General features: G+C 33.4%; 1 protein-coding gene across 1 annotated transcript; it reads right to left on the bottom strand.

Annotated features, from left to right (window-relative positions):
- Positions 1-286: 286 nt before the first annotated feature.
- tnfsf14a (TNF superfamily member 14a) lies at positions 287-10,150 on the bottom strand. The gene is made up of 4 exons (NM_001281995.1): positions 9,947-10,150; positions 3,741-3,780; positions 3,559-3,633; positions 287-675 (listed from the first exon to the last, which is right to left on the bottom strand). Exons 1-4 carry the CDS (start codon positions 10,148-10,150, stop codon positions 287-289), a joined length of 708 nt encoding a protein of 235 aa, NP_001268924.1.
- Between the last annotated feature and the right edge of the window lie 3,558 nt (positions 10,151-13,708).

Here is a 13,708-nt window from a genome sequence, read left to right as displayed (position 1 = left end):
ATATATATATATATATATATATATATATTGTGTTAGACTAATCTGCCTCCATAAAAACTACCTCCTGGTCAGGCTTGAAAACATTCTGTAGTCTGTGCATGTGATCTGTTCTGTTGTAAAATTATTCCATAGGCTAGTGGCTCTAAAAGAAAAAGATGTTTGTCCAAAAGAAGTTTTACATCTGAGGACAGGCTCAAAGGAAAGCTAAATATTGCTCCTTCTATTATGTAATTTCCCGTCAAAGCTATTAAATGTCATATGATAAAAGGCAGACTTCAGAATTCAGTTAAATCATAAACAACCCAAAGTAGTTTTCAGCAGAGTTGGACAACACAATTGTGCAGTTTTTTACCCTGACAAAAATCGCATCGTCTTTGTAAAGGTGAAACACGCCATTGAGAAAGCTGTTTTCGATGCTTGGTCTTGGGATTTTTGGATGTAAGCTGGAGGATTGCAAAAGCAGAATCTCTTCGCCTGCGAATCGCTGTGTATTTCTGACTACAGAGTGGGTGAATAAGATGCTCTCCTCCTTGTAGTTGATCTTAGAGTAGACAGAATAGAATCCCTCCTTCTCTATGATGAGTTTTCCCTCCTGTGATTTGTGTTTGATGAAGTGAAGGATGGAGTCATGATTCTCATGCCACAGCACAACTTCATTATTTACACGCAAACCAGCTGTGAAGGAGAAGACAACGTGAATGAGACATACAGCACATTTTTCAACAATAAAACTTAATTTAGGCTCACAATTAAAATATTGCTGAGTTAAAGGTGCTGTATGTAGGTTTTTGACTCTTCTAAAGCATAAAACTATCATAATATGTTTGCAGATATTTAAGAAACATGCTAAGTGAACATTCTTGTTCATCTAATAAACAAAAAATGTCCGTTACATGCCGGAACATATATACTATTTATATTTCATCACCCTTGGTTGCCTTGGTGGAGAACAGCGTATTTTGCCCGTGACCAAAATGAGATGCAGATTCAGAGTTCCACATGAGCTGGTTATTAATTGCCAAATATCAATATAAATAATACGAATGTAAACACTTGGTGAGCAGGTTGCATTGTAACCCTGTGTCCTGACAACAGCTACATCATGAGAGAAGTAGCCAAAATAAATTCCTTGAGTGTGTGAATCACACTAGCCAATAAAATTGATTCTGATTAGCTATTTGCACCAGATGAAACACGACGGAATAGTGCACTCACTGCACTCCAACGAAATGGTAAGGTGTATAATCTAATTAATACATATTAAATCTCTTTAACAATTTTAAATCTACATGCTGAATCCCTGATTTGTGTTGGCTTGAACGGGTTCACAGTTCTAAAATTCAATTTAAAACTGTTTTTTTTTTTTTTTAAGATCTGAAGTTAACTATCTGCTGCTGCTTTCAGTAGTATGGCAATAAATGTCATGTGAAATGGCACTTAAATTCACATTAGCACTGGATAAAGAACACAAGGTGTACCTGATGGGAGGATTGACAGCTTATCCTGTTGCTCAGCTGCAAGTAATAGAAGGTGTTTCTAAAATCTAAATTTCAGGTGTTGTTAGGAAAAAAACTCCTTTTAATATGAAAAAAAATAGTCCTTCTATCTCGTGCTGTTGCTTTTATTTAGAACATGACTTAAGTCAGCCTTTAAGCTCGATAGTCAGACTCGCTTCTGTGTGTGTTTTGAACCAGGCATGGAATACCTAGGTCAACCACTGGTTGTCAAACTTACATACTGCACCTTAAAAGTGCCCCTTTTTATTTTGACATCTCTAATGATAGATTGAAATGGCCAAAATATTTTTATTTCTTTGTTATGTATTTTCAGTGGTTGAAGTGTTTCGTTCAAGAACAGATCTTCTTTAAAATCTTAAAATGTTTTAAATTTAAAAACTTTAAAAAAATATATAAATTACCTTAAATATTGTGTTGTAGATTTTAAACATGTCTTAATCATTCTGTCCATGTAAAGCTATACACTCACTGACAATCCATCTCTATGTTCCATCATCTCTACACTGTAAAACCCAAATAGTTAAGGTAACTCAAACCATTTGAGGAAATTGCAAAACTGATTGCAATAAACCATTTAAGTTCAAAAACTAATCTATATGAGTATTGTGAACTTAATCCATTTGAGTAAATAAAGAAATATGAGCACAGTAAAACCCAATAAATGAAGAGACCTTAAACCAACTGAGTACTGTAAAACTCAATAAGTTAAGGCAACTCAAACTATTTGAGGAAACCAATTGCTACACACCATATGACTAAAAAAAAAAAAAAACGAATCTATATGAGTACTGTGAACTTTATTTAAGTTGAAGTAATGAGGTATTTAATTAACTCATTACCTTCAACACTGAGCTCAAAACTCGCACAATTTTGAGTTAACTACACTCATTTACTTTGATAAAGTTGACTGTTGGGTTTTACAGTGTATAGCCAAATCTATTTAACAATATTGTTTAATTTCTCCTTTACAATATCAGTTTTTACAAATTATCTGCACTCAAAATTGCCTTAGAATACACAAGTTTATATCTGACATTTTTTGTCAAAATTGAGTTATTGACATATTCTTATTAAAATACAACTTATTTACATTATGGGATGTTTTTTATAAGTTGTTTAAATTTTAAGACTTTTTATTTTTTTTAAAAATGTTACACATGGACTGTTTGCTGTGAATGCAAAAACTTTGAAGCTCAATATCTCAAAATCAGTCAGAACACAGATAGAACCTTATAGGTGCATAATGATGATGTGTTTGCTGTTTGTTCAATTTACTTATTTAAAATTAGCTGAAACAACACAATCCTGTAGATCCTTTTTGGCATCAAATTAATATTTTATATGTTTAATCTTCCTAAAATTGTAAAAACTAAGAAGTCAACTTTTAGTTAAAATTACTTCATGTTGCCTAACACAAATCAATTTTGTTAAACCTAGCATTTTTACCGTGTGTGTAAGGGTAGGGGTAGACGTTAATAAAACACAATTGCTGGCTAATTTAATACATTACATGAGTAACATTCAAAAGTTTTGACATTTCTGGCTTAAGGCTTGGAGTAGGGGTAGACGTTAATAAAATACAGTTTAATGGGTAATTTAGTAAACAATATGAATAATACTCAATATAATTACTGTTTTACATTATTGTGATTGTTGGGTTAAGGGTTTGACATAATTAAAACACAATTAATGAGCAATTTATTAAATTAGTGAATAATACTATGTATAATTACTGTTTTTATATTACATTGATGGTTGTAGTAGTGGTAGATGTTAATAAAGCACAATGAATAGGTAAATAATATAACCAAATTCACATTAACTTCCTGCCGCAGCTAGGAACAACCCAAAAATTGATGCACAAGCTTGCATTTCTGCTCTGCTGCATGAGCATTAGTTTGAGTAGAAGTTTATGGGTCAATAAGTATGGTGTAACCGTGGCTTAATACTGAGAAGGGATTGGATTTGTAATGTCTGTTTTTAGTGATGTCAACTAAACTAAACTTAATATCTAAAACAAAAAACAAATCTGTGAACTTACTTGTCAGCTGTCCCATTGGTTTTGATGGCTTCATTTCTCCAAGACGATTTTTTTTAGGTTCTGCAACAACTTTGTCTATGATATTATTGAAAAAAAGGTTAGTGCAGTGTTATGTTGTTCACATGTCATGTATGCTTCAAAGACTGATACTGGCAAACACATGCTGGTAGAGCGATCCTTACCTTGTTTGCTCATGGCAGTGTGTGATTCATCTGTCCGGATCTGCACAGACAATCACATGTGTGTGAGTATTTGTTTTTTAAGTGGCTTAGTTGAAACATTGTTATTGTCATTGTGTGATTTAACATCTCAGAGAAATTACAGTCATGCACCATGAGCTGCCGTTGTGTAAATGTCATTAAGAAATAGCATTACCTATATACTTTAAGGAATTACAGAGATAAAAGTCATTCCATTTCAGCATTGTTTTTATGCTTTTAAGCTTTTGACGTTTTATGGAATGGGTATTTATAAGTGGTATTTATAAGGCACAAACTATGGATTGAGTGGCGGAATGGTGGTTAGCACTGTCTCCTCACAGCAAGAAGGTCACTGGTTAGAGGACCAGCTGGGCCGGTTGGCATTTCTGTGTGGAGTTTGCAAGTTTTTCTGTATGCTCCAGTTTTCCCCACAATCCAAACACATGCAAAATAAGGTAATTGAATGAACTAAATTAGATACTCAATGTATGAGTGTGTGTGTGAATGCGAGAGTGTTTGGGTGTTTCCCAGTACTGGGTTGCGAGTCTTGCGACCAGAAGGGCATTCTCTGTGTAAAACTTACGAATGATTGGCGGTTCGTTCCACGATAGTGACCTAAATCAGTACATCAGATAAATCTAATTAATTAGAGACTAAGCCGAAAGAAAACTATGGATTGGCTGATTTACCGAAATTCAGATTCAGATTTCTGATTAATGGAAGTATATGCAAATTACACATTCTGTATGTTCATATTTGGATTCTACAGATTTAAAATATGCCATATATGCAAAATACTGAATGCTATAAATATTAGATTATGTTCAGTGCATCGGCAGCCATCAGCCCGTCTCAGCTGACCAAAGAAAGGGACGGTTGACGTTCCACCACAAGACGGTGACAGAGACTGCATAATAAGTCCTTAGACGGAGAAAAACTGAGAATTCTCTGTAGATTGATGGCCTTTCATGTCGTTCAGCCTTGTAATCTTAAAATATGAGCAAAAATAACCTGTCATCACTTTGGACATTACGCTTGAGAGTCATTCAAATACTAGCTCTAAAGTGACGTTTGTGACAGGCAACAGTTTCTGCTCTTCTGATTGTCAGCTGCAGATGTGAATGGCAGAAGAAAGTAGTTCCTTGTATAATACATGAGACGTGTTGTTATTTCTGTGTAAAGTCACTAGAACACATTTTACACATTAAATACTGCTTAAAATCTATTTATTTGTTCATTTAGTTTATACAACTTCAGTTATTTATTTGAAATGATATGAAGAGCATTACTGGTCTCCAAAAAAGTACCATGCAGAAACTCAAAAGCAAACTTACTAACCACAACAACACTTACAGTAAGTAATTCTTCAGAAATCCTTCTAATACAATGAATTAATACTTAAGCCAATCCTAATTCTACCCCTTTGCCCTTCGCCTTACCCCTCGTTTTGTGCGTTCATGTAAAGGGGAAGGGGTGACCCAATTATCTTTAGCTTGAAGGTGTAGGGCTGGGGGAAAGGGTAGATAGCCCTTTTCACTGAGATTTATCAGGACCACACTCGAAACCAAGGAGTAAGAAAATTTTCCAGAATACACCAGCTACAATGGCAGAGAAGCTGCACTTGGAAGTGTGGCGATCCACAAATTAGTGTTTTTTTTTTAGGATTATTATGAATTTTTACAACAAACAAGCATATGTTTAATATATTCATAACTACTAACATACTTGTTAACTAAGCTAAAATGAAAACATTTCGCTATCTATAATCCCAAATCCAAAAAGAGAATTGGGATTGGGATTGGTCTTTAATGGAAACCTATTATCAATGTAAGCCTTCAAAACAGTTGTGCTTCAGATTTATTTTGCTTAATAATTAGGGTTGGGTACCGAAACCAGGTGCCATTATAGCACCGGTATCTTTGGTATGCACTGGACAGAAGGTATGCACTGGACTGAATCAGCATTTGAATTTCGATGCCTAATTCCGGTGCCACTGGTGCTGCGATAAGAACAAAAAGCAAGTCGCACACCAGAACCGCCGCTTGGCTCTTCGTTCACACCATCTTTAAATATTTAATTCTAAACAGCTTTGAGGGATACAGACGTTAGCGATGTCAGGCGTTTGTTCTTGTTGCTTATAGAAGGCAAAGCGTGCATAACGGCGCATGCGGTGAGCGACTCCCTTCTTCAACACGCATGATCGCATTCATCTAATTTGCTTAAACTAAGCATTCTAAAGTATGGCTTTATTTTACAAGCAAGGATTCTGACACACCAACATGCAGAAGATGATACATAAAAATTGCGTGTAAGGGGAAAACATGTCAAACTTATGAAATTTGAGGGCTCATGTAATCAACTTAAAGGTGAGGAATGGACTGTCTTTGACAGCTTGTGACATCATCTGGCACTTTGAGTATGTTTACATGGACACCAATACTCTGATTTTAATATGATTAGGACGATACTCTGATCAAGAGTCTAGCATGTAAATAGGGATATTTGATTATCTTAAAGGACCACAGACACAAACTGTGGAGGAAACATTTATAGGCTGGTGACGCAATGACGTTGATGGATCTATGTGCTATAACATTTAACTGGGAATCATGAATTTAACATTCAAAAGCAAACTCATGTAAACACCTGAATCTAATTATTGTCTTATTCAGATTAGAACAAATCTTTAAATCACTGATGTCCATGTCAAAGTAGTCACAAGCCCCAAACCCAGAAAAAAAGGTGTTCCCTGATTTCGATGACAGCCTTTCCACAGGTTAGTAGTAGACTAATGTAAAGTTATAAGCATAATGCAAATCTTGCATTCATGCTAACAAACCAATGATCAAAGAAAACAATTTTTATTGCAATTTAGATATATAAAGTATAAAATGATGTTAACTTTAAACTTATTTTAAACTTATTGTTCAATTATAATGAATATATATATATATATATATATATATATATATATATATATATATATATATATATATATATATATATATATATATATATATATATATATATATATATTGGCACCGGTACCATTTTAAAAGTATTGATTTAGCACGGGTATTGAAATAACCCCAAACGATACCTAACCCTATTAATAATTGCAAACTGAAAAATATTAAATGACAAAGTCATGTTTTTATGTTGCCTTAACATAGTTTATTAAGTTTTTTTTTTTTCTTTTTTGCAGCTATGCCGAGTTTAACTAAATATTTTTAGTTTGACTGATTTAAGTTCAGATGACTAGAAAAATTTATTTGATTCAACTTTTTTGTCATGAAGCTGTAAAGCTGTGTGCTGTAATAGTTAATAGCATGCAAGTGATGTTTGCTGTGTGGCTACTTGCATTTGGTTATCATCCAAATCAAAAGATATGCTTGTTCTAGTTATCTTAATTTGCTGGAACAGGTTGGTTGAGACCTATATTATTCTCATAGTTGTATTTGCTAGGCAGGGGTCAGGTAACCACAGCACAACATGTGGTTTGAGCTTAAGTGGGTCTGTCCAATTGCATTTCTGCAAACTTCAAGTAAACAGGGGGCAGACTGAAACTCCAACTGAACTTCTATCTACAGAGTGAAAAACTAAACGCATGTTGATTTAAATGCCTCTATTTGCACTGCAATATCCGTAAACTAACAGTTTCAATATTTTGTGTTTTTCTTTTATGCTTTTGCATTGCATTATGGGACCTTAATATTTGTGCCAACAATTATTTAATTATTAATATATTAACAACTATTTAGTACTGAAAAGTTTGAAAAAGTGATTTTTATTGACATTTTTCATGCATGGTTAAAGTGATATATTGTCTGTTTTTGTTGTAATAAACTACCAGTACATTTTTTTTTGTCATTTTACAGACTTATTTGTCTTTTATTTATTACTTGTTCAGTATAATGTTTAAAACTTTGCCAAAATGTCAATAAAAGTCACACTGTTAAACTGCAGAGTTGAATATTCAACATCAAGAGTTGAAAGAGGGGAGATCAAAATCCCATGATTAGTGGTGTAAAGTAACAAATTACTACTGTAATTGAGTAGTTTTTCCTAGGAATTGTAATTTACTAAGTCGTTTTTTAAATGTTTACTTTTACTTTCCCTTGAACTACACTGTTACAATTTACTATGAATATTTTATGTAAAGCTGCTTTGACACAATCTACATTGTAAAAGCGCTATACAAATAAAGGCGAAGTGAATACATTTTTAGTGCTGTATCGGTACTTTTACTCCCCTAATTTAACCTGCAGTCACTACTTTATTTTTATTGTCTATGGAGATTATAAAAATGGAGATAAACCCTCTTAAAATAAATTTTCATGTTACTATATATATATATATATATATATATATATATATATATATATATATATATATATATATATATATATATATATAATTATATTAATAGAATAATTAGCCCCCCTGTTTATTGTTCCCCAATTTCTGTATTTAATCGATTTCTTCTTACATTTCTAAACATAATAGTTTTAATAACTCATTTCTAATAAGTGATTTATTTTATCTTTGCCATGATGACAGTAAATAATATTTTACTAGATATTTATTAAGACACTTACAGCTTAAAGTGACATTTAAAGGATTCACGGTTAATTAGGTTAATTAGGCAGATTAGAAGAATTAGGCAAGTTATTGTATAATGATGGTTTGTTCTGTAGACAATCTAAAGGGGCTAATAATTTTGACATTAAAATGGCTGTTTAAAAAATTAAAAACCACTTTTATTCTAACCGAAATAAAACAAAAAAAAGACTTTCTCCAGAAGAAAAAGTATTATAGGAAATACTGTGAAAATGTCCTTGCTCTGTCAAACATCATTTGGGAAGTGTAAAATAAGGGGAAAAAAAGAAAAGAAATTTAAAGTTAATAATTAGGTAATAATTCTGACTTCAACTATATATATATATATATATATATATATATATATATACATACATATCTTACATGAGATCTTACATGAGATCTATAGAGGGATCTTTTTTTTGTATACATTGTCAACTATAGTTGCTAGTTGGCAAATAACTTGTTAGTATAAATCCTGGAAAATTGGAGTATACTGTGTTAATAAATTAATAAATCAAGTGTATCTGTCTTGTTTAATGTTTTTTTTTCTTTAGTTTTTAGAATATTCCATCTAAAAATAACTTAACACTTTAACTGATATCTTTAGTGCAAAGTAGACCTTATTTGATACACAACAAGATAACACTTAAGCAGAGTTAAAGTGTTTGGTGAACATTAATGATGAACTCCTGCTGGTAACAATCATTGAAGAGGAACACAAAACTGACTTCAGTCACAGCCTTAGGCTTTGCTGTCCACACAAACGGGAATTTTCAAACCTGCAGCTTTTTAAATGAGGTTTGGCTGCCAGTACACTCTAAAGTGCAGTGTCAGGTCACTAAAACCAAACGTTTTAAAACCTCTTCTCTGAAAAATGGGCGTTTTTAACAGGCTCCAGAGTGTCGGTTTACCAATTTCACATTTATGGCAAATAATATATTATTTTCATGGTCTTCAAAGTGAAAAAACTCATCATAAACAAATGAATAATGCTAATTTTCTTTGGAAATTTTAAATGCCACTTAAAATATATCCATTTCATTTTAATTTTGTTCATGTAGTCAGTATAAATGTTTATTTTTAAAAGTTGTCCCTATAAGTAATCCATTAAGTTGTTCAAAAATACAGTAAAATACTTCAATTCTGTGAAATATAATATCAATTTAAAATAACAAATTAGATTTATTGGTTAATACATTGTAAAATGAGATTTCTTTCCACGATGACAAAGCACCATTACCCTAATCTTTACTATCACATGGTCCTTTAAAAGAAATAAATAAAAATCATAAAGAATGTCTTACTATTATTAACATTTTGTGTAAACTGATCATTCAATTTTTCAGAAGATTCAAAAGAAAAAAAAACTTTATTTGAAATCTTGCTCAATTTTTAGTTTTAGTTTATTTCAGCCATCTGAATCTTCTTATTTTAGATATTTGAAACTGTTAGACTGCACTTGAATGAGTCACGCTCCAATGACTATCATCCACATTCATTGTGTAAAAGAAAAGAGCGTCAGAAACTTCTGAGATGAGCTGAAAGTGCTGATGCTAAAAGTAAAAGTTGCACTGAATTGTACTTACAATAGTTTCTTTGACTGAGTACAGACGGTAGATGAAGCAGGCTTCCACAGCCATGCCAAACAGAGCCAAAGTCACCAGGATGAACAGCAAAGTCTGGATGGCTTCCTTCCGATGTCTACTGGCCGGCTTGGGGGGTAGAGGAGGGGGTCTCATGTGTCCGTCAACCACAAAAACTGAAGGATACGACACGTTACCTGAAGCCATATGCACAGCGTCTTTGGCCAATTCAGAAATGACAACTGCACATCCAAAGTAGTGTGAAAAGACCCACTGCACAATGAGACTGAGAGATAACCATCACTCATAAAGCCCTTGGGTGGGCGGACGGTGCAAGTGAGAAAAAAAAAAAAAAAACGTCAGACCACTTTCAGTATCTGGAAACAAAACTGTACCTGTTAGTGCTGTCTCACAAGTGATGGGTAAAGCCAATAATGCATGCTCAAGAAATTATGTGGGTGAGGGAAAACGTGCAATCAAATATGAGAAGGAAAAAAAATGTGCAATGAAAAAAGCTAACAGTGATATTTTATGTTATGTTTGGGTAGATTGTAGGTGGAATCTGCATAAGACTTGTTTTTATGACCATGCAACTGGCCCACCAACTCACACTCTTGTCTATTTCATGCAGTTGCTCTGAACCACAGCTTCCTATTCACATCTCAAACTTTTATTCTAACCGAAATAAAACAAAAAAAAAGACATTCTCCCGAAGAAAAAAGTATTATAAGAAATACTGTGAAAATGTCCTTGGTCTGTCAAACATATTTAGGAAATAAAAAAAAGAAGAAGAAAAAAAAAGAAATTTAAAGTTAATAGTTAGGTAATAATTCTGACTTCAACTGTATGTATGTCACAAATTATATATATATATATATATATATATATATATATATATATATATATATATATATATTGTTCAAGTTTATTGGTCTTATTTAATGTTTTTTTTCTTTAGCTTTCATAATATTCCATCTAAAAATAACTTAACACTTTAACTGATATCTTTACTGCAAAGTAGACCTTATTTGATACACAACAAGATCCTCACAGTAAAATGAACATCTCATTAAGTATTTAGTCCCACTTACACAAAGAGAGTTAAAACAACAGAGTTAAAGTGTTTGGTGAACATTAATGATGAACTACTGCTAGTAACAATCACTGAAGAGGAACACAAAACTGACTTCAGTCACAGCCTTAGGCTTTGCTGTCCACACAAACAGGGGAATTTTCAAACCTGCAGCTTTTTAAATGAGGTTTGGCTGCCAGTACACTCTAAAGTGCAGTGTCAGGTCACTGAAACCAAACGTTTTAAAACCTCTTGTCAGGGTAAAGATATTAAAAATTGCCTCTGTAATTTTTTTTAATGGAGGGGAATTTATTTTTTTTACAAAAATACCTGTGAAGCCTGTCCTTAGATTAACTAAAATGAAAAAAAAATCTCAAAACCTCAGCTCATCGGCATTATTAAACAACTTCACAAACAGCAACAGCAGTGTCACTTATTACTAACCTGTTTGAACTTTTTTTTTTTTTTTTGTCAAATGTCTACAAAGGTTTTTAGCAAGATTTATTAAAAAATATTACTTTTGTTACACTATAAAACCCAAACGTTAAGGTAACTCAAACCCTTTGAGGAAATTGATTGCAAAAAAACATTTATGTTGAAAGACAAATCCTAATGAGTACTGTGAACTTAATCCATTTGAGTAAACAAAGCTATTTGAGCACAGTAAAACCCAATAAATGAAGAGAACTCAAACCAACTGAGTACTGTTAAAACAAATAAGTTATGGCAACTCAAACCATTTGAGTTAAAAAATAATAATCTATAAATGAGTACTGTTAAATTACTCCATTTAAGCTGAAGTAATGAAGTATTTAATTAAATCATTACCTGCAACACTGAGCTCAAAATTCTTTTCAATGATTAGATTTAACTTTCAGTAAATTTAAGAAAATAAAGTTGACTGTTGGGTTTTACAGTGTAGACATCATTATTGTAGAGAGCAGTATGTGCTTTATACTTGGGCTGATTTTTGTATTTTAATTGTTTCTTTATCTGCTATGCTGTTGTGTGGGCCCAAATACTCTCTACTCTAAATCTTTTGAATCTTTTGACCAAACATGGCTTGGCTTTAGGACTTTAGAAAAACGCCAGACCACTTTCTGTATCTGGAAACAAAACTGTACCTGTTAGTGCTGTCTCACAAGTGATGGGTAAAGCCAAAAATGCATGCTCAAGAAATTATGTGGGTGAGAGAAAACGTGCAATCAAATATGAGAAGGAAAAAATGTGCAATGAAAAAAGCTAACAGTGATATTTTATGTTATGTTTGGGTAGATTGTACTTGTTTTTATGACCATGCAACTGGCCCACCAACTCACACTCTTGTCTATTTCATGCAGTTGCTCTGAACCACAGCTTCCTATTCACATCTCAAACTCTTTTTTTTAAATAACTCAGAGGTAGAACAATGACTTTTGGCATGCATAAGTCAATTTGGTTACGTATGTTTGCTAATCTGGGGAAACCATGGTCACATGTTTCTATTGGCTGTATTTCAAAATAGCTTAGATACTAAACAGCAACTAACTTTTAAGTTTTTTAAACTAATGATAGCAAATAATTCTAGCTCACATTTGGCATTAATCTGGCACAGCAGGCATTCATCCAGCGCTGGCATACAGCATGTGGGCCAAACATGGCACCATCTTTAAGGCGGCATACAAAAACATGGGCCAGAAATTGAATGTAGCATTTGGCCCAGATTTGATAAAACTGATCAGTCGGCCATGTAAGTTTGGCCTATCTCAACCCACATTTAAAATACATTTGAATTATTTTTGAGTACAGAAAATCGATTCTACCAATCAGGTCGCTTCAAGAACTCACTTGGCTGAGACTTGGCCCAAATATGGTCAATGTTTAGCCCTTGTCTGGAAGCAAGACTTGCTCCAGTCATACACTGTAATTTACTGCAGCATGTGGGCCAAGCAAAGCTGATTGTGTCCCATAACTAGGCCTGAAAGGGGCCAGATATCTTGGCATGTCACAACTGCAATGAAGCATTGCGCTTTAGCTACGCTATAGAATGATTTTATGTGGCTGCCATTTTAAAAGCAAAACTGAGGCTGCAGTGGGAAGAAGCCCGAAAGTGTCGCCTGAAGTCACACAGGAACGTTGTGAACCTGGCTGTATATCTTATCAGTGAAGAGAAAGTGACACAAATGTATCATTTCACCGCCTTCGAAGTGACCCGAATGTCTGTCCTGAATGGATAGTTAACAAAAAGGCATATCAGACCATATTTTCTGCTAAGTCAAGAAAAATGGCACAAGTTAGCTATCGTTTTCTTTCTCAAACTCTCATTTTAGATGCCATCTATCAAACTCAAGTTATTGAACTGACTATTTCACTATTTCATTAGACTTGTCACAATACTGAATTTCAGCACTTATTTAGGAACTGAAATAAAAAATAAATAAAAAAAAAACATCCATTTCCTGCTAACAATTAAGTGCTGTTTAGTGCGTTCTTAAACAGCACTGATTTGCCATACTATTCACCAGTGGGTGACAGAAATGTCTGTAATTGACTGTGAAGGTCATCAGCTATAAAATGCTCTAGTCTCCGTGTATCCGTTTGCACTTGGTAAAGTGCAGTGAATTGATGACCTTCACGGCCAATCACAGTCATTTGTGTAAAGCACTGGTGAATACTATGGCAAATCAACGGTGTTCAAGAACGTGCTCAACAGT

Source organism: Danio rerio, chromosome 3 (assembly GCF_052040795.2).
Source record: "Danio rerio strain M-AB ecotype USA chromosome 3, GRCz13ab, whole genome shotgun sequence".
Taxonomy (NCBI): Eukaryota; Metazoa; Chordata; class Actinopteri; order Cypriniformes; family Danionidae; genus Danio; species Danio rerio.
Note: the sequence above shows the minus strand (reverse complement) of the source record. Positions and strands in the feature narration are given on the sequence as shown.

Bases quoted from the DNA above. Each gene is read 5' to 3' on its own strand.
- tnfsf14a (NM_001281995.1), bottom strand. From the start codon at position 10,150: ATGGCTTCAGGTAACGTGTCGTATCCTTCAGTTTTTGTGGTTGACGGA. The intron at 3,781-9,946 runs GTAAGTACAATT...TTGTCTGTGCAG, and splicing joins ACTCAGTCAAAGAAACTATT to ATCCGGACAGATGAATCACA. The intron at 3,634-3,740 runs GTAAGGATCGCT...ATAATATCATAG, and splicing joins CACTGCCATGAGCAAACAAG to ACAAAGTTGTTGCAGAACCT.